This window comes from Populus nigra, chromosome 2 (assembly GCF_951802175.1).
Source record: "Populus nigra chromosome 2, ddPopNigr1.1, whole genome shotgun sequence".
Taxonomy (NCBI): domain Eukaryota; kingdom Viridiplantae; phylum Streptophyta; class Magnoliopsida; order Malpighiales; family Salicaceae; genus Populus; species Populus nigra.
The window spans coordinates 40,142,140-40,163,048 of record NC_084853.1 but is presented as its reverse complement, the minus strand read 5'-3'; the positions used below and the strand labels follow the sequence as shown (position 1 = coordinate 40,163,048).

General features: G+C 34.9%; 3 protein-coding genes and 1 long non-coding RNA gene across 6 annotated transcripts; 2 read left to right on the top strand and 2 right to left on the bottom strand.

Moving 5' to 3' along the window:
* Positions 1–515: 515 nt before the first annotated feature.
* LOC133681692 (dol-P-Man:Man(5)GlcNAc(2)-PP-Dol alpha-1,3-mannosyltransferase) lies at positions 516–7,728 on the top strand. Of its 3 annotated transcripts, XM_062104797.1 has the most exons (13): positions 517–809; positions 911–945; positions 1,096–1,233; positions 1,595–1,663; positions 2,551–2,708; positions 2,795–2,861; positions 2,952–3,005; positions 3,287–3,375; positions 4,859–4,975; positions 5,540–5,634; positions 5,779–5,857; positions 7,202–7,258; positions 7,361–7,728. In XM_062104797.1, exons 1-13 carry the CDS (start codon positions 668–670, stop codon positions 7,530–7,532), a joined length of 1,272 nt encoding a protein of 423 aa, XP_061960781.1. In that variant the 5' UTR covers positions 517–667; the 3' UTR covers positions 7,533–7,728. The 3 variants fall into 3 exon arrangements, with proteins under 3 accessions (XP_061960782.1, XP_061960783.1, XP_061960781.1); XM_062104798.1 differs by lacking the exon at positions 7,202–7,258 and having other exon boundaries at positions 516–809; positions 7,378–7,728; XM_062104799.1 differs by lacking the exons at positions 7,202–7,258; positions 7,361–7,728 and adding an exon at positions 6,823–7,191 and having other exon boundaries at positions 516–809.
* Positions 7,729–9,064: 1,336 nt separating this feature from the next.
* LOC133682106 (heat shock factor-binding protein-like) lies at positions 9,065–10,732 on the top strand. Its single transcript, XM_062105370.1, has 5 exons — positions 9,065–9,302; positions 9,522–9,575; positions 9,925–9,948; positions 10,025–10,067; positions 10,295–10,732. The coding sequence occupies exons 1-5, from the start codon at positions 9,300–9,302 to the stop codon at positions 10,423–10,425; spliced, it is 255 nt and encodes an 84-aa protein (XP_061961354.1). The 5' UTR covers positions 9,065–9,299; the 3' UTR covers positions 10,426–10,732.
* A 726-nt stretch (positions 10,733–11,458) lies between these two features.
* On the bottom strand, positions 11,459–12,076 carry LOC133683150 (rapid alkalinization factor-like). The gene has a single exon (XM_062106682.1). The coding sequence runs from the start codon at positions 11,970–11,972 to the stop codon at positions 11,625–11,627; it is 348 nt and encodes a 115-aa protein (XP_061962666.1). The 5' UTR covers positions 11,973–12,076; the 3' UTR covers positions 11,459–11,624.
* Positions 12,077–14,358: 2,282 nt separating this feature from the next.
* On the bottom strand, positions 14,359–16,793 carry LOC133681470 (uncharacterized). The gene is made up of 2 exons (XR_009836523.1): positions 15,803–16,793; positions 14,359–15,624 (listed from the first exon to the last, which is right to left on the bottom strand). It is a non-coding gene; the product is annotated as an uncharacterized LOC133681470 (long non-coding RNA).
* Positions 16,794–20,909: the final 4,116 nt, after the last annotated feature.

Genomic DNA, 20,909 nt, shown 5'->3' with positions numbered 1-20,909 from the left:
TAAAAGATGATAAAATTGAATAAAAATTTAATTTTATAAATTATTTCAAATAAAAATAAATAACAATTAAAAAAACAAGGATCAATAGAAAAAAAATTTTAATTTAAAAAATAACAAAAGAAAAGTAAATAATAATAAAAATAGGATTAAAGTTGATATAAAAATTAAATTTTAAGATATGAAATTAAAAAAAATATAATAATCAAAAAATTAAAAATCAAATTTGATATAATAAATAAATAATAAAATATTTTTGATTTTTTATATTTTTAAAAAATATTTTTTACCTGAAGAAAATATTTTCTTAGAAATAAAATCAAATTTTTTGTTAACCAAAAAAATATTTTTTATTAACTAATTTTTTAATGATAAATAAATATAAAAAATTTAAAAAGTAATCTAGGAAATCAGTTCTATAAAATAAAATAAACAGGTTCTAAAAGAATTTGATAATTTCCAAAGTGTTTTTTTTTAAGCGCTAAAAGAATAAAAAGAAAACCCTTTTATTTTCTCAGGAATGCCTAACAAATTAAACTAAAACCAAATTCCAGGCAGCTCTCCTTTATTCTCTATCATTAGCTCCAGGGCATGTATTCTTGCCTCCCTCTTTCTTTCAATCGTAACTGTAACGAAGCATAGCAGGGAGACGACAAAGGAAAGCCATCCCATGGCTCTCAAATCAGGCAGAAAGCTACAACCCTCTCGCTCACGAAGACCCCAGATTTTCAAAAACCCCAAAGCGGCCGTCGCATTGGCTTTAATTTTCATGGACGCCCTCCTCGTCGCTCTTATCATCGCCTACGTTCCCTGTAAGCTCATTATTTCCACTTCCTTTTGTTTCTTTCTATATATTTATCTGGCCTTTTGTTTTTTCGTTGGCATAAAAATGTTTGGTTTCATTGATTCTCAGATACCAAAATTGACTGGGACGCATACATGTCGCAGGTACTGATTATTTATTTTCTCCACGAGTGCATGTTTTTTAATTGCACTGAAAAATGACTGAGATTCAATTAATACAATTTTGACTTTTGGGGCATCTTTAATTATTAGTTGAAACAACTAATGAAGGGGATAATGCAAAATAACAAACAGGTTACTGGGTTTCTTGGAGGAGAAAGGGACTACACTAACTTGAAAGGCGATACGGGGCCACTGGTTTATCCTGCTGGTTTTCTGTATATTTACTCCGCCATTCGATTTATTACAGGAGGGGAGGTTTATCCAGCTCAGGTAATCAATCTAAGTCACATTTTGGACTGTTGTAATAAGTACTTCTCTTCATAACTGCTTATCATTGCTATATGATGCAAAACACCCTGTTTTGAACAACTTGCTTGGTGAAATCGTGTTTGTGTTATCAATTCATTGAGGGCTGCGATTAAACGGGTTTTGTCTGTTATAATTATTGGTTTTGATTGTGTAAAATTGAAGTCTGTGACTGCTAATCAGTAATACACCTTTGTCTGCTTTGTCCCTTCTACCAGCTTCTTGTTTTCTTTTGGTTGTTTTACAGATGTTCCTTGTATTCAGTTAGCTTTTGTGCTTGCATGAAATTATTACCTCACTGTTTCTGTTCATTTTGTGATTGCAGATCTTGTTTGGCATCTTATACATCATAAACCTGTCTATCGTCATCTTCATCTATGTGAAAACTGAAGTGGTATGAAATTTTTTTCACCAGTTTTCTTAAAATAGTGCTTTTTACATCACTAGACATCTACATGAAACTGATGTGTGGTCAAAAGCAATGTGAATAAAATGTAGAATTTGTTATTTGACGCCTGAAATCTGGAAATTTAAATGATGGTATATTGTTATTATCCTAGTATAGTTAGAGCATCCATTTTTGTGGTGTTCTGAGCTGCTAAAATCTCCCACTTTATGCATATTAAACAATTTGATGGCAGCAGAACAATCCTTTTGAGTTGGGAATAACGTAATAAGAGATTTCTGAGGCTCCAGCAAGTGCGGATGGGTCCTTCACTGTAGTCACTAAATGATGAGGTAGGAGCAAAATTGTGAAGATGTGAAGAAAGCATAACAGCTGCTGCTGGACACATACGTTGGATATAGGCTCATCAAGCCATATTTTAGTACAACTATAAAATCAAATCTGTTGCACTCTCCAGTCATTAGACATAATCCAGCATTGATAACTATCACAATGCTTTCTCTGATAGCTTCACTGGTGGTCGTGTTGATATCCTAAATCTTTGAATTGCTCCAGTTTTGAGGGGAAAGCACATTTATATGATGAGTTAGAGGGGAAAGCACATTTATGTAATGAATTATCTTCTTAAGACGTATTGCTTAGGTAAAAAAAAATGTAGTTTTTTGCGGGGCTTCACGCCAATAGTTATTGGATATCTGGGATTGAAGCTTTAATAACTGTGTATATCTAACACCTCAAACATTACTCTCAGTTGTGCACCTAACCAATCTTAGTAAGAAAATTCCCATTTAGGTTTATTATTTCTTTCTAGATTATTCACAAGTTTTCTTTACTCCACACCTTGATAGTGGCTCACATTTTTTCTTAATTCGCAGCTTCCTTGGTGGGCTCTTATCCTGCTTTCTCTCTCAAAAAGAGTGCACTCGATCTTTGTTCTTCGTCTCTTCAATGACTGTTTTGCAATGACACTCCTCCATGCTGCATTGGCCATGCTTCTTTACCAAAAGTGGCATCTGGGACTGATTCTTTTCAGGTTGTGCATTTACTTTCTTTGTGAAGAATTTGATATTAAATATAGATATGTAACTATCTATGTGTGTGTGTGTGTGTTTTGTGCAGTGGGGCTGTTTCGATAAAGATGAATGTGCTCCTCTATGCTCCACCTTTGTTACTCCTCATGTTAAAGGTATTTTATTATCTACTCATTTAAGTTTCTCAGAATGTACATCTGAATTTCTCAAGTTTGCATTTCTTGTATTGGAAACATTTTCTGCAGGCTATGAATATCTATGGAGTGATATCGGCTTTAGCTTGTGCAGCCCTGGTTCAGGTGCTCTACCTTTCCCTCTTTTGTTCTCAGGGATGGATTATGTACTCATCAAAATGTCCCTCAACATTAGGCACTTAAATCTTGTGTCCAATCATGATTTTTTTTTTCATGAAATATACTTGCAGAGTGTTTCTAGTGTTGGAAGCTTGGACACATGATTCTAAATTTCTTTTCCACTGTGGTTAGGTGAGTTGGACTGCTACTGCAATTAATGTGGTGAAGAGGCCTTTGTCTTAGCAATTTCTTCATTCATTTCACATCATTGGTCAATGGTTCTGCAGATTTTGGTGGGGCTGCCCTTTTTAGTCTCACATCCGATCGCATATATATCAAGAGCCTTCAATCTTGGTCGTGTGTTCATCCACTTTTGGTACTACTTTTTTAATCCTTGTTCAAAAGATTCTTAAGAACTGTTTAGAATGTACTTATGTATGTGCATTTTTGCACATGTTTTAGGAAATTCTCATTAGATATGACAGTTGTAGATAGATAAATGGGATATGTTGCTATTAACTAGGTTGTAGTGGAGAAGGGATGCAGTAGACAGAGGCCTGGGGGGGAGGAGCAGGCTATCTTGAGAGTACAAAATGTTCTCAGCGTAACTATGTGTTCTCTTGAACACATTAATCCAAGCCTCTGACACCCTAGGCATTTGGCACAATCCTAATGGGGCCTTTTGATCATTCACTCAAATGAGAGCTCTCTCTAACCTCACTTCCTCTCACTATATAACCTTTTCCTCGTCAGTGCTTGTTTATTCTCTTATGTTGTTGTGCTCCCAAAGTACTCCTTGGACACCCCCATTTACCACACAATCATCACCTCAATATTGGAGTGCTTTGTCACTTCACACCCCACTAATACTCTTAAGTCCTCACCTGCCACAAAACTCTTTACTGTCAAGATTTCCAGCTTCTACTACATCCCTTCCCCATAACATCATTGCTATTATACAACACTACCTCATTGCTAGTACCTTGAAGAACCCCCACATTTACAACAGTCAATGCTAGTACTTTGAAGAATTCCTTTATGGCAGTTTATACAGATTAAAATCATTTTAGGAATTGCATAACCACAATACCTGACATTGATCCATCAATTTACTGAAGGGTGGGGTATGAAAAGTTTTCCATAGCTTGCCAGCTGGAAAGTGACGAGAATTTTGTATAGATAGCATTGTTTGTTGTCTGTTCATTTTATTCATTAAGTTCTCACTACGCATTGCAGCTAATTTATGGTTAATATTAGTTTTTTTTTGTTTACTAAGAGGCCCAATGGGTTTTGGGCTACACAGTGGGCCTAGCCTTCTCCACCTCCTAAATCCCACCCCACCCCTCCTAGGGTTCAATAGCTAGTGCACGAAATTTTTGGTGCATTTGTTGTGTAAAATATTTTCAAATGTTTGGTATACGATTACAAAAAAAAAAAGGGTTATGATTGAGAATTGATTATGGTGGTCAGTTGGGTAAGTTGATGTTGGTTGTGGTAGTGGTGATTGATGAGACAACAATGAGAATGTTAGTGGTGGGGTGGTTGTGTGGTTGAAGTCGTTGGATACTGGTGTTAATGGGAGAAAGTGAGTTTGTAACTCTCTATAAAATATTCTCCCCATATCATGATATGAAAATATGTTCTTCTATGATGAACAAATATTTCTGGTTGATTAGAAAACTGTTTATTTTGATGAAGTTTCCTGTGCTGCCCAAATAAAGGAAAATGTGGATTATGTAAAATATTTTATGCAGAACCCCATGTGATTTGGTGCTCTTTATTAGTTAGGCTTTGTACTATTTTCTTTTGTGATCATTGCGATTGCTTTTTTGTTGAATCATATCTTTGTTTTCTATTAGGTCTGTTAACTTCAAGTTCATTCCTGAACCAGTTTTTGTATCAAAGCAATTTGCAATCTCTTTGCTGATTGCTCACCTTGGGTTGCTTGCTGCTTTTGCTCATTATAAATGGTGCAGGTAATGACAGAGTTAATTCTCTCTATTGCAAGTACTAAATCCATATCTGTGATAACTATTGGGGCTATGAGATGTTATAGTGGAGACTGAAAATATTTTATGAGAAGCTACTTAAGTGCTTAAGTATTATGATTCTATGTATTCGTCCCTGAATCATAGATATACTCCTCCATGCACAGGATCATATCTTATTTGATGTAGTAAATTCACTAATTGAAGTCAAACAATGTCTAATTTGACAGCTGTCTTACTCTCTTATCATTCTATTTTTGGCCATACTGGATAGATAAACATGTCCGTGCCCATATAAATTGGAACAAGATGGCTCTAGCTGATGTTTTTCCATTTCTGCATAGAGAATTGGTTCAGCAGATTCAAATTCTGCATTTTTTGAGCGCTATTGTGGAATTTTTGCTTTAAAATGCTCTCTAAAATGCTCTCTAAAATGCTCATTTTAATACACTTGTGACAATTTCTCAAAAAAAAGAGAGGGAGAGAGAGAGAACGCACCCGTGGCTCTTTCTGGAGTTGTTCACTCAATACTTGTTGATATTTTCATTTCAGGCAAGAAGGAGGACTTTTTAAGTTTTTGCATTCTAAAGTTACATCTGCACTTTCAAGTTCTAGCAGTTCAGGCCTTAAGATTCTCAAGGAAGAACGTAAGTTGTGACTATCTTAGTCTTAAGGATGGCAGGGATCCTTTTCCTTTGCTTCTCTATTAATTAAGTAGCTGTCTTCCTTCCACCGCCTCACTTTTTCCCTCTTCTTGTTTTGTACACTAAATTTTGGTGTGATGGATTCAGATATCATGACAACTCTGTTTGCTGGGAACTTCATTGGCATTGTATGCGCTCGCTCGCTGCATTATCAATTTTATTCTTGGTATGTTCTTTTGCTGCACTATCAATTTTATTCTTGGTATGCTCTTTTGACATGACTCGTGTTTTTCCTGGGCTACATCTTTCTGTCTTTCCCTTTTCTGTGTTTGTCTGTTTGTTTGTGATTGTGTTCGCCTCCATTTTTTGGTACATCTGTCCACCCTTCTGCAAATCCATTACTGTGATAACTGCTCATAATACACCAACTTTTCTCCAACCAGGATTTTTTGTACCTCGATTTAACTAGATGTGAGGAAAAACCTTATGAAACTTGAAGCCCACTCATTTGAATGAACTATTTTTGTTCACCCAGTCTGAATGTTATCAATATCTCTTTCAACCAGCTTGTCAGAGTATATTAAGGAGGGAAAATGCAGTATGTGAAGGAGGGAAGAGGCATACCTTCTAGGGTATGACCAAAGCGCCTCCTAATTACCTTTGTGATGGCTGTCCATGCCATGTCCTTGAATGTATATGTCTTTTCACCTGTCTGGAAAGCTGATGCTTTTATCAACTAACTGCAAAACAATTCTCTATTCTACTTGTGTTTTCTGGATACAAATAGAATTCATAAAACCAATTGTACAAGTGCACATAATCCAGTAAACTTTACTGCAAATTGTAATCTTTTATAGCTCAATTCCATTTAGCCTCTCTACTATCTGTCAAGGGTGGTCCACTCCCATCTTTCCTCTCATTCTTCTTAATGAAAGCAGAAGAACAAAAATAAGATGGACATGCTTTATGTCAGGGCTAGTAGTAATCAATAGAATGTTTTAATTTTTTTTGTTTGTTTGAAATGAACATATCATTGTTCACGAGGTAGAATTTGTCTGCATTTCTAGCTATGTATTTTCAATAGTAGCTCCTGGTGAATCATCCATTTTATTTCCTCAATGTCTATAAAGCACTAACTTGGAGCTTTGCCTCCCTGTTGACGTACATATATATGCATTGACTCATTCACAGTTGAAAGATAGACTAAGAGGAGAGTACAATATTAATCTATCATGATATGATGATCCGCTTTGTAACCAGCGTCATTGGTTTTGTAAGTGTCTTTATTATTCCTATTTTTTCTTCATTTATCTTTTCATTAGGATAGTGTTATCATGCCCCAAAAAATACAAGCCTCACACGAGGCATGTCTCTTTAATAGATTTATATTTCTTTCATTCCTTGAGTATTTTCTGCTGCATCTATATATTCCTGTGAAGATGGTACGTGGCCGGCCCAAATTAATGACTCAGGATGATATTGGAAAAGTATGAAAATTTGGCATTTAAATTTCATGTTCTGCTTTTCGTGTGAATGAAATAGTAATGTAATGGTACATCTCCTACTTCAGGTACTTCTATAGCTTGCCTTATCTATTGTGGAAAACACATTTCCCAACATTACTCCGGTAAAATTTTCCCACTTCGCTTTCCTGCCCCAGCAATATTTGCATAACTTTTCTGCTTTATCATGATCATTATATAATCAGTTTTGGTGTTCTGGCATGCAGTTTGGTTTTGTTTGTAGGTGTGGAGTTTTGCTGGAATGTCTATCCTTCAAACAATTATTCATCTGCTCTTCTTCTCTGTCTCCATTTACTTATACTATGGGGCCTATGGTCTGCTCAATCTGAATATCCTGATGTGGAGGAGAAATTGTCCACTAGAAAGAAGGAAAAATGAGTCTCCAAGGTTTTTTTGTTGTTGTTTTGTTTCAGAAGAATTCACTCTTTCCCCCGATGTAATTTTGGAACTCAAAATTAAATATGGAAAAGCAACATGAATGCAAAACAGAGAGAACAACAGAGTAGCTCCTTCCTCTGCACTCCTTTTTATTTTTATCTTCTTTTAACAAATCGAAATCTCTTATTTGCTTTTATGGTTTGATTGTGCCAGACTTTCGTTTTTTTCTTTACCTGGGAAGATATGTCTTTTCTCTTCTGCACATGCTTGTTTTCTTTATGCTAATGTTTTGGTACTTGTTTGGGGTTGTTAGGTGGATGTTATTATAGCAGTAAACCATCACTTAAACTTCAATCCTGAACTGCATATGTTCTGGGGTTAATCGCCATCTCCATTTCTTCTTGACTAGGGCAGTTTACTCTCTCTCTCTCTCTCTCTCTCTCACCAATCTGTAGTTCCAAGTACAAAAATGACTAGTTTAGGGATGATAATTTAATCCCAAATGAGTGTGTTTTTGGATGGTTATGTTATTTTATGGATGATGGGCATTATGAATACTGTTAAACACAATCCAAAACCTGTACGTCTGAATTTAATTCAAAATATATATTTATATTACCCAAAATTTTATTAATTAATCGACTCAAGAAAATTCTTGGTGTAGTGATCTTGTTTTTATGTACAGTCGAGTTAGTAACTGTACCATGGCATATACCGATTATGGAGTTATATATATATATATATATATATATATTAACAATAAGGTATAATTAAATTATAGACTGATAAGATAAACTTTTAGGGTATAAAAAACACCAAACATTATAAGTTATAACTGTGATATCTTCATGTAGTTACCGAAACTTGTAATGCAATATTTATTGGAGTGTCGAATATTTAATACAGACCTTTTCTAATATAGGAAAATACTTGATACGCTCTGAAAAAATGGGGTTATTAATTCTTTATAGTTGGTTTTGAACTTCCAAACCTTACTCATACGTTCGTGTAGTTGTAGTTTTTGTATTTGGGGTGTAAAAAAAATGTAGTTAAGTGTTTTGTTTTATACTGCAGAGTACATAAAAAAATTGAGTTTGAAACACAGTTTTTATGAAATAGTTTTTACATATTTTTTTAACTAGGTTTCATAAAACTTTATTTATTTTTGCGTTTTAAAAGTACTTTTTTTTAAAATTTGATTTTTTTTATTTTTTTCTTTACTTCAAATTAATTTTTTTTTGTATTTTCAGATCATTTTGATGTGCTGATATCAAAATGATATATTTCCAAGTACAAAACACTTTTGAAAAACAACCACAATCAAACATTTTATATATATTTTTTTGAAGCACATAAATTTCAATCATAATTTTTATCAAATACGTATTTAAATTTAACTAACTATACCTAATTATATTTTTTTTAAATTTATTTTTTTAAACTATAATTATAAAAACTATCTCAAAAACAAATACATGCCGGAAAGAAAGAGAGAGAAGATTTTGCGAGGGGACCGGCAGATGGGTCTTTTAGCCGGTTTGCTAAATTTGAAATTTGAAATTCAAATTTTGTTAATGGCATATGGGTAAATTAATCATCATCACCAGAAGAAAATTTTTGATAAACGCGAGCCTTTCCTTTTCCTTTTCCTTTCATTTTCACTCTCCTTGTTTCTCCTTCAACGCTCAGTGCTTTATACTATCAGTACTAGTATCATTACAGCCACTCTAGTACCGTGCAGACAGAGACCAACCAGCATAGCAAGCAATGGTTACTTCGTTTTCCCTCTCTTTCCACTCTTACCTTCTCTGATTTGCATGGTTTTAGGGTTTCAGAAAATTTAATTTTCAAAATGTAGCTTTTGGTGCTTGATCAGATTTTTTCTATCAAGCTAATCAATTTTTTTTTTTATTTTCATTTACGGCAAGATTTATCCTTTAGTTTTAGGTTAGAGAATGTTGTTTATCGAGATGCTGGTTGTTTTGACAGGAAGGACATGATTCCGAGGATCCCAAGCAAAGCACTGCCGACATGACTGCTTTTGTGAGTTCCTTAACGTTCTCCATGTTTTTGAATTTTGAATGGTCGCTTTAAATACTCAATTCATCCTTGGTTTGCAACAACAAAAAAAATACTCTAGACTCTGTTTCTTTTTTCTTTTTTTTTTTAACGAAGTTGGAACATGAAAAATCTGAGCAATGGTTTGTTTGGCTGATATGGTTTCTAATTTTTAAAATTTCTTGTGTTTTGCTATTCCTTCGAATTTGAAACGTACTTTCTAGAAATTAGCGGAGCCAATCAAGGATGATTTGATGGGACTGTTTTTTTTTTTTTGATGAACCTATGTTATATTTAAACCATAATTCTGACCTAATTGTATTGGCTTTTTCAGGTCCAACATCTTCTTCAGCAGATGGTGAGTTGTCATTTAGATCTCGCTTCTCCTTTTAGCTTATGCTATCGGTACTGGCTGATGAATCTTTTTTTGGCAGCAAAGTAGGTTTCAAACAATGTCGGACTCCATTGTTTCGAAGAATATCCTTACTATTGTTTTTACTTCTCTAATTTGGAGGGGTGGGAATCTGACATGGGGTACGAACAGACATATTCTAATTTGCTCTGTGATTGATATTAATGGGAGGTGCCTGTCATGTATACTATGATCTTTTATGCAGAAAAGGTGTCTGATATTCTTGTCTGTGCTTTTCACTATTTATGGGTCCATGGACATTGTTTATTTTGTTTCCTTGACTTCAATGCACTTGATGAAATGGGAAACCGCATAGATGACTTGGAGAAAAGCATTGACGAGCTTAGAGAAGAAATGGGAGTTGAGGGTTCTCCATCTCCATTGGCTCCATCCAAGTTTAAGACAGAGGAAGGTTCTGCTTAAAATTAGTCAAGCACGTATTCTGTGGAAATCCAAGGACAAGTTTAATTTCATGCTGACTTCTCAACATTTATGTTGCGAGAAATCTAAATTTGTGCTTTGTATTTTGCTCCTAGCCCTGTTTGTCCTCTCGTGGTCAGTAATAGTTACTTGTGTAGAAGAAATTTGCTTACAAGTTTGGGATGATGTATGGCGATTGAAAATTAATCCGCTTGTGCCTTCTAATTTAATATGGTTTCATCATGTGTACTCTGTAACTTGCTATAAGATTGCTGGCCATTATCCTATATAATGGCACTACTTAAGGTTAGACTGGCTATTAATTTTGCTTGAGTGTTTTTTTATCTGTACATGAGCTTTTGATCACGGTGAACCACCAAGTCTGAGCCTATCCGCACTGCCTAATTTGCCTGAAATTTGATTTCTGGTATTTGCACGAGCTTCCAGTTAGGAAGGCTTTTCAAGTTTCCACCTTTTGGAGGTTTTGCTGGAACAATACTTGTTATATATCTATTCTGCTTTGCAGCTTAATGTTTTTCATTAGATACTCTTCTCCTGGTAGGAAAATTGCAGGCAAGGACCTGAGAAATTAGCAGAACTACAGGTCTTTAATCCCCGACAATTAGCAGAACTGCAGGTCTTTCTCTATTGCAAACGGCTGATATTTTGTCAACTGAGAGATTCGAATCATAGAATTCACGGCGTGGGGAGATTTGTCAACTACTGTCTTCTTTCAATTGCCCTTTTAGTTTCAACGCTTTGAAGCCATAAAAACAGGCTATTCAACGGTTATAATTTTTCTCATGCCTTGACCATAACAATGGACATTGAAATGGAAGGACCAAGGGCTCCCTTGCATCTTTCAGAAGAAGAACATCAAGCATATGATGTCCTCTCACTCTCCCAAATGGTCATGGTTTAACAAACTAAACCCCTCAAAAATTCTTGCAACTTGTATAATTAGTAAACAAGAAGATAGCCAGGAAATGGGAAGTAGCAGAGAAGAAAAACAGGAAGCAACGCGGACATGGCCATGTATATCAATGGAAAAACAAATTGCTGCATTTATATGTGACCCTTCACATTTCATTTAGAAAAAACAAGATTGACCATTTTCAAAAGGAAAAAACAACAATTAAACAAACTACATAACATACACAAAACATTGCGGTGGTAGTTTAAGAAGAAAAACAAAAAATCACTCAACTACGGCAGCGAGTAATAGCACTGCAACCACGGCTATAAGGGTTGGCCTCTGCACCTGTCTTGCAATTGTAATAGGATGCACCTCTCTTGGAACATGGTACGTTGTTCTTCCCCAAAGCATCGTAGCTTATGTAGTTGCTAGTCGCTAATATCCGCCTGTTGATCTCCGAGTCCATCTCAAACTCATCGTTTCCCATGCATTCTGCCACCGTTCCTTGGCATCCTCCGGCTCTCGTTGGGACCCAGTTGAGGTTGTGGTCTTCACTCGCATCGACGGTGGATGAAGAGATGATCAGAGCTGAAAGGAGTAACACGGGGAAGAGATAGCGGCAGGAATTGGCCATTGTTTTTCTTCTTTGTTTTCTCTTGCTTCTTTTCTATGTTTCTTTTCTCCTGTGCTGCATCTTCTTCACAGAAGCGTAATTTAATAACAAAGCTGGCCAGCAACTTGGTTACGAGTGGTTCATTGTGAAGAAAAATGACCTTAATCTTGCCATTATTTACAAATATGACACCCTGGCCTCGTCATCACCAATTGAATATGAAATTGTTTTATTCATTATTTAATGTGTTTGGTACATGATAGGTACATGTCTTTATAAAAGTGCATATAAATTGAAAAAAAATTAATTTTTATTTTTATTTATTTTTGATGATTTTGACATCTTTATATATCAAAAGCATTTAAAATATTGACTTTAGTCTATGAGCTTATTCATAATTATTAATTAGGTTAATAATGAATTGCAATAATTGGTACTTACGGAAGTTATGTATTCTTAACAACAAGTTTTAAGCGAAATGGAAACATGGTGCTCATGGTAGTTCTGCAATTAGATGGATGTTGCTGCCCTTTCCCTTTTTGTTCGGAAAACATGCTTGGAATTGTAATAGAATTTGTTTTTAAAAGAATTTTTTATTTAGAAATTTATTAAAATAATATTTTTTTATTTTTTAAAAATTATTTTTGATATTATCACGTAAAATAAAATAAAAATTAATTTTAAATTAAAAAAAAACCTAAATTTTCATGAAACTTAACGGTGCAAGTCCACCCAAACGTCCAAATCTAAGGACTATAAAATAATCAGCACAGGAACACGAAGCAAAACCTAACCCGAGAATCGAGAATTTTTTAATAATAGGTGAAGTCAAATCTTTGACCAGGCTCGTTCCTTTCACGGAACAAGTTCAAACTGGTTCTAACTAGCATGAGGAAAATCTGATAATTCTTGAACCGTTCAATACCTACTAGGAGAAATTGATAAAAAAAAGAAAGGGAAGAAAACGAAGAATATGCCATCACCCATTTTGTCGTATGTTGAGAACTTCCCTGAGCATACACACACGGTTAAACGATTACAAATGAAACGTGCTGCCAAGAGTTGAGGTCTGCAGCTCATGTCCAGTTCATAATTGACAGAGAAAATGTGTCTTAACTTGGGAAATTCACTGCAACAGTCTATCTTTTAAGATGGAACCCTAGCTTGAGAAAGAGTCTCACCAAGAACAAATCTAGTGGCCATTGGAGTAAAGTTGAGTTCTTCATGAATGTAAGAGAAGTATACTGCAGTGTCCCAACCAGTACGAGCTGCGGATCTTGCTTTTCCCTTTCAATAATTATCATGTATTTGGTGGATTCTTACTCAGATCTTTCTACATCTCCAAAAGGAATCTGGGAAACCTGATTTGCAAAGACCGATATTTGGAGAAACGAAATTACATTATTTATGATGCAGAACGTGCATTCAAATCTTGGAAGCCAATGAGCAGCTCAGTTCCCTGAGAACATTGTTCAAGAATCCAAGAAACAAAGGGTTAATAAAGGCAAGGCGTGGCGTTTGGGACATCATGATCCGAATGGAAGTTGATTATATAAATAAATAAAACCGAGAAGCTCTGCTGTACGATAGAATACGTGAACCACCATAGTACTTTCTAGTCAACAATATCTGTATCTCCATTCTCTTAATTATTTGCATGGTAAAATTCACAATAATTAGAAAAAATAAATGGATTATAGGTTTTCTGTAATGCGGCAAACTTTCTTCCAGTAAAACCACTTTTATAACAGAGATGTCACAATGAGATATCACCAAGCATGGTATACAGATCACAACATCGATCACAAAAGAGGCAGAAAGAACGTGCTTATTTTTGTTTTCCCTCAAAATTCTTTGAATTGCCAGAACCACTGACTGCTATCTTTCCAGCTTGCTCAAGAATGCTTCTATTGGTGGCAACTCCTTTACAATTTGTGGCCGGTCAGGCATGCCCTGCAGAGAAATAGGAGTCACCGACGATAGCAGAATACGAGAAATTGTAAATTCTAATTACAGTTCAAGAAGTCCTGCTCTGACATAAACCAGTCAGATGGTAGCTCAAGAATTGCGAAATCGGTAGATAACATGGATTCAACAGCTAGATGCTTTACAAACATCAAATGCCGATGCTGGATAACTGATGAAAGACAGGAATAATTTTGATGAATTCCAGACTTCCCTGGTAATAGTACAATCTCCACTAAGCACGCCGAATGATACCATAAGCACTTACTTTCCCTGATCTCCGAACTCGACCATCAAGGTGAAGTATCACGTAGACATCCTCACCAGGAGAAACTCCAGACTTCTGTCGACCCCTTACCCGCCTAAATAAATTAAAAAAGTCTTACTAACCGGAAGAAAACTAAGATCTACAAGTTAAGCAGGAGTCAAAAACAGTAAGGCGAGACAAACAATTTTCTGCTTATAATTCATTCATCCATGATCATGAAAGGTACAAAATTGTATGATCCCAGGATAAGTAAATTGGCATAATGCTTACATGAAGAACCTAAAAATGACAACAAGTACAAGAAGTCAAATATCCATTTGTTTCAAAAATGAACTACAGTCTAACTTTTGTGACGGTAGAAAGATGAATACAAATTGAGCAGCATATGACCTTTCCCATTCAGCTGGTGACACAACCTAGACTCTAAATCAAATCTCAGCTTTCAACTTTGATTTTGCAATCACAGAATGAGTTCATTTCTCGAAATCTTCCTACCATGGTGTCATCAAAGCTAAGATATAAAAAAAAGGGAACAAAAGTTCTACTAAGCTATTCGATCCCAAACGAGATAAGGCTGGGAATAGCGAGAAAGAAATCCCTAGAAAATGAACCTGACGTTGACAGCATACTAATGGAAAAAAGCTGCAATACTGTCCCCACATATCCTTAGGAGCGAAAGAAAGAAACACTCAAGGAACCTTTATATCTGACCCCAGTAGAAGGAGGAGGAGTAGCTGCTTTTTGAGGAACACCAAACCCTTTCTTCTCTACTTCAGGAGCCCTGCTTTCACCCCAAATAACAGGAAGTAAAAGAGCACCTTGCCGGAGGAGCTCAGTTCTGAACCTCTCAGCTTTCTGCATGGCCGGGGAAACGGTCTCCTTTCCCTGCTAAAACCACCTTAAACCCAAGCCACATAATTTAGGGCATTAAACAGATAATATTTTGGATGCTAAAATAAGATGCTGCAAAATGTTATGAAAGTGAGATACGTAGCTGGCTAGTAAAAGTGGAGCTAACAATCTTAACTGTTTCAATCACTTCAACACAGCAGAAAGTAACACGATACAATATTATGGTGCACTTTCAGATGGTGTTTTTCCTTATTTAGAATGGAGGACAAGGCAATATTTTCATAGCTATCTGTTCATATATTTAGACCAGACATTAGCGAAAAAGTGCAGGAAAGTACTTTGTAGTGATTAAGTTTGTAATTATGAGGCCACAATGTATGTAATTTGATGGGTAAAAAACAAAAAAGTTTTGTTACGAACTGGTCTAACAGTGTCTCGAAGCTGGACAAGTTCAACAACCTGATTTGTGGAAAGGTGCAAAGGCAAGCTTGACAGAGTTTCGTCTTTTGTAATCTCCGCAAGTTGATCTTCCCCTCTCTTGTTGTCCCAGAAAAATAATGCCACAAGAACTATGATGCCTGCAGATTGCTGATTCAAAACCTTAGTCATTTTAGAACCAAGCTACAAGGGTCAGTCAATGATCATATTCAGTGCACTCATCAATTATACAAGTAAACAGAGGAAAAGAACTAAATTCAAAGGTTCTCTCACCAACTACAGTATAGATCAATCCAACTCAGTTTTTATGTATGAGAGACAAAGGTACCTCCAGTGTTGGTGGCAGCATTTCCAGCAGTTTCCCAGAGGTCAGGGCATCACCACCACCTTTAATAGCACGAAAAAGCCTTGGAATTGTGAACAACAGTGAAATACCTGCAGCTGCTGAGAACGCCGCATAAAAGAATCTTGTAACACTGCGAGATGGGGCTTGGACCTCACTGATAAGTTTGAGATCTCGATTAAAACCATAGCCTATGTCTTCTCCATCTAACCTAGCCTGTAAACATGCTAAGTGTTATGAGAGATAATGTCAAAGGATTTAAAGTTTAAACCTTTCAACTGTAAAAGCCAAGAGCTGCCAAAATTCAATTATATAGTATCATAATCCAGAGACTCGAGGTTAAGCTCATGTAGAATAAAGAATGTCTAGGTGCAAACCATACTGACATGACATGTTTATTTTCACAATCTGCCCACACGAGGTTGGGGTACTAAGAACTACCTGAGATTGAAGTACAAATGTTAACCCAGAAAAAGTGATTCGACAAGCTTAATATGTGAGAGAAAGCTGAGTGGAAACCCCTTCTCGCTATTCCCTGAACTCAGGCAAAGCTCTAAATGAGGCCAAGTCAGGATAATTCAAAATGGTGCCAAATTTGAGGTTATATTCCCTCAAAGCAGTACATAGGCAATCCAAGGCTTTCTTCCCTTCCCCTCTTCCTCAAAAAAAGAAAAGAAAAGAAAAAAGCAATGCTGAGATAGCTTCAAGTGTCAAATCTCATGGTTCACAGAGAAAAATAGAAGCTTCAATAAAGACTCAAACCAGAACTACTTTTCATCCTACAAAGGAAAGATACATGGAAGTTGAGAAATGATCAGGTTTGATGTGAAAGAATAGAAATTATTGTTAGGCTTGTGGCGTTGACAGATTGAAGGCTTTACCTGAAACTCTTCCAAAGTTCGAATTTTGAGTTAACTGTCAGGTATTAAACAAGGAATAGACATTTTGAATACAACGTTATCATCAAGTTATGTATGGAAGCAACTTCCTGCAAATGCCCCATTTTAAGGTCCATGCTGAATCATTTCTCAAGTTTCAGTATAGTTATCACTCTACTCCTACACAGCATCACTGTATCATTTCCCATGAGTAAGTAGCATGATTATTGATAATAACCAAATATCTCCTTTTACACGGAACAAAAATCTAAAATTACACATATAGTTCTAAATTATAACATTCAGGTTCGGGTTATGAATACCCCATAGGTATCGAAACTGATTGGTTGGATTTGAGTATAAAAAATCCGTACTTTTTTGGGTCGGGTTCGAGTAGTTATTTTAAATTTGAATTTGGGTATGGATAACACACAACCTGACTCATGGGTTTACCATCCCTAAGTATGCATTGGATATGTTCAAAACTCCTCAAATTCTAAAAATAATAATAATAATAATAATTAAGAAAGTGCCCCGTCCCTCTGCAGAAATTAAAATTGACTGTATCAAAGGAATAGACATTTTGAATACAATATTTGTTCCAAGTATCTTAAATCTTAATTCAACAAAGATATTTTGATGCAGAATTTCTAAACCTAGCTAGCGCCTAAATTTCAATATGATATTGTTTTTGATAGATTCTTTTGTTCTAGCTATAAAGGATGGCCTTTTTGGAAGCAATGACTATATTCTCTCCAGGAGCATCATCTTTATTAGACTCATCAGATTCGTTATCTAAATTGTCATCCTCATCGCTCTTCCTTTACAAAACTTTTGAAGTAGCTAGGGTTACACTTTTGGTTTTCCCATCACCTGCGTAAAAGGATTTATCGAAATCACAAACGCTATCATTAGCTAGAGCCATTATTAAAATCCATGGTTTTAAAACCTGGTCTGACTCGGTAGGTCGACTCGAGACTGAAACGGGGTAAGATTTAAGAAAAAAATAAGGTAAATCAAAAACTTGAATGATCCGGTTAAAAATCTGGCTGCCATTCGTTGACTATTTTTTAAACCAAAACGATATTGTTTTGATTATAGTTTTAAAACCCTGTCTAGCGGGTCAACCCAAGACCTGGATGATTGGGGCTAGAATAGAGCCAGGTTTAAGAAAAAATAAGGGATGTCAAAAACCCGGGTGACTCGGCATGTTGACCTGGTAAGACTCGGTTGAAAACCTGATTGCAATCCATTGACTATTTATTTATTTATTTATAACCAAAACGACAAAACTTTAAATCGGGTTAAAATTTATGATCCGATGATTCAATGATCCGATCAAAACTTATGATTCAGACAAAACTCATGACCCGAGCTTTAAATCAGGTATTGAATTTAAAAAACTACGCTAAAATCCAACTTTCTTCTAGGAAGCTGGTCGAGGAACCTTCTGAAAAAATGATTGTATAATTTTAGTAACTACAGAGTTGAAAACTTCAAAACTAGACTTTGCAAATTAACGCAAGTAATAGCCTTTGGTTTCCACCTATGATCTAGTCTAGTGGATGAAATCTTTCCCTTATAAAGTATCTTGGATTTTTTTTCCACCACGAAAAAGATGTCCATCTTAATCACAAATTCAACCAATTAGGAGGCCAATCAACAAATTCCTCAACCCTCAATTAATCTTTATTGAAACTAGGGATATATATATGAAGCTTCAAATGACATTCAATCATCTGATAAGAATGCCTTTCTAGCAAAATCTCTACAGCCTCAGTGAGGTTGACATAATCTACCATAAAAAAGACAGCATACACAGACAATATAGAATTTTATCATATAGATCACCATATAAAAAGTTTAATTTAATTTTTTATTATAAATTATTTTCTTTTCAAATAGTATTTTTTAAAAAAATATTTACATCTCCTTAAATAAATTTAAGACTGAGACCTAACAAACTAGAAAACATAAAAACAAAGGAAAAATCAATGCAGTTCCTAAATAAACTAGGAAATAAAAAAAAAAAAAACAAAAGTAGCATGAATAACATCATTTGGGTCTAATTTTGAGGTCTTTTGAACACCACCCGGCAGACAACCGCCCCCTCGTAAAAAATAAGTTTTTGAAACCTCTTGTTAAAATTTAAACACGAATAAATAATTAAATTAAAAGTTATTAATTTATTTTTAATCCGAACATTTGATATAAACCAGGCTATATTATAAGATTAGTTGAGATATACACAAGTTGATCCAATTGACTCATCAAAACCATATGCATCATCACTTTGGCATTCTAGTCCTCTATATTTTTCTCTCCTTACTATTTGAGAAAATCTTTGTTTTAATATTCAAAATAAAACAGCCACTTCATAATTGCAGGGGTTAGAAGCTAGCAATATTTTCCTTTGGACTACAATGATTCTCTTTGAACCTTTTTCTTTATCGATCATGAATAGTCTAACATTTCCGTCCGTGTTCATTTCCTTTCTTTCACATCAAGATCCTTACTTTGTCTCTTCCATGTCCGACCTAGCTAATGCTCCACGATATTTTCCCTGCCTCTGCAGTTATTTTATCAAGTTTGACTACTATTCTTATTAACAGACATCCACACCTTTATATTTACATACGGCAGACATTATAATTTATCAGGAACAGGGAGAACATTCATTTGAAGTTTGGCTTCAATTCTATCATTAAATTACAAAATTTAACTTTGAACTTGTTGTAATTAATTAGTTGTATTATTATTTATTTATGTTTTAGTTTATTATATAGCATGTAACATTTAAAGGTTATTTGAATTAGATTTTATTTATTATTTTAGTTATTTTGAGCTTTTAATGTGTTAATGTCTACCTATTAAGTGTAGGTCCATTAAGTAAAATAAAAGTCAATTTTCTATATACTATATAAACCAATTGTTAGCTTTCTTTTTATATGATTCAGTGATTTTCACACTAAATTCTTGATAAAACTTGCAAATTTTTAAAAGGATTAATCAATTTCATTGTGATTTATATTTTTTGTTTGTATCTCGTTATAAATATAGAGTGGGGGTGATCAAATTGCAAATAATTTTAGTTTTTCAAGAAATTTTTTTTTCAAAACCTCAAATTAGCAATCTAAGGTACAATTTCACATCAAAATAGGTTACGATAAAAAAATAAATAGTTTTGCTTACTTGATGTGATGGATCATAAAAAAAATTAGACCAGAACAAGGATACTAACAGACCGAGTGTTGAGGTCACCAGATTTGTGATGATGGGAGCTTGATTTGTAACAAAATGAGGGGAAAGGGGTGTTGTTTTCTGCAAAAGAAGAAGAAGAAGAAGAAGAAGGAAGAAGAAAAAGAAGAAGAAATGGGAGAGGGGGGTTGTCTACCGATGAATTCACCGACAAACATTAGCGACAGTTATATTTTATTGGTAATTCTGTCTATAATACTGACACCTTATATTTTCATTTCTTTTTCATTCCTTGATTTTCAATTATAATTCTCTTGATATTCACGAATGGAAATTTCTCGTTTGTGGATATTGATGGAAACGATAAAGTCATTTTATGTCGGTAAATATAATTATAATTTATCGATAATATTTATTTTGTTGGTAATTCCGTTTGCATTTGATGATTTTCTAGTAGTAGTAAAGCTATTTAAATGGCTAGTTATATAACTATTGTGCGTTCATATTTTTAAGATCTAGATCCTCGAATTTCAATATGAAAATATTTTCATGTGGTGGAAAATAATAGGTAACTGCTGATAGTATATGCTTTTCCTTTCACGATATGCACGGGAGCAAGTATAGTCCACCATGGATTAAAAGGAGAAGTCAAGGTGGAGGATATGGGTTCCCAAAGTGATCATGCTTGGGATTCAAGGTTCTTCTTGTCGCAAAGCATCTTCATTTTCAAGTAGTTGACAGTGAAAGCTGCTTTTCAATCTCTACCTGTTAATTAATCAGATTTTGGAACATAAAAAATACCCTCTAAATAATTAAGAGAATGCGTCTACCCCGAATGCATGGTCTCCAGGGTGATGGAATCATCTATGTAATCAATCAAGTTCATTATATATCACACAAACTGGAAATTCTAATCCTATCGACGATTGAGAAAAGGAATTGCCGATCACTTGATGGTCCCAATTGCCAGTATGCAATCTAGAAAGGACGAGAAAAAGCTAAAACCGACCATACAA

What these genes read in the sequence shown, in the direction of transcription:
- LOC133681692 (XM_062104797.1), top strand. Translation starts at nt 668, where the DNA reads ATGGCTCTCAAATCAGGCAGAAAGCTACAACCCTCTCGCTCACGAAGA. An exon ending in GCTCATTATAAATGGTGCAG is followed by an intron (nt 4,976 to 5,539) that starts GTAATGACAGAG and finishes TTTTCATTTCAG; the next exon opens with GCAAGAAGGAGGACTTTTTA. An exon ending in CATTTCCCAACATTACTCCG is followed by an intron (nt 7,259 to 7,360) that starts GTAAAATTTTCC and finishes TCTGGCATGCAG; the next exon opens with TTTGGTTTTGTTTGTAGGTG.
- LOC133682106 (XM_062105370.1), top strand. An exon ending in CTGCCGACATGACTGCTTTT is followed by an intron (nt 9,576 to 9,924) that starts GTGAGTTCCTTA and finishes TGGCTTTTTCAG; the next exon opens with GTCCAACATCTTCTTCAGCA. An exon ending in GGACTCCATTGTTTCGAAGA is followed by an intron (nt 10,068 to 10,294) that starts ATATCCTTACTA and finishes ACTTCAATGCAC; the next exon opens with TTGATGAAATGGGAAACCGC.
- LOC133683150 (XM_062106682.1), bottom strand. Translation starts at nt 11,972, where the DNA reads ATGGCCAATTCCTGCCGCTATCTCTTCCCCGTGTTACTCCTTTCAGCT.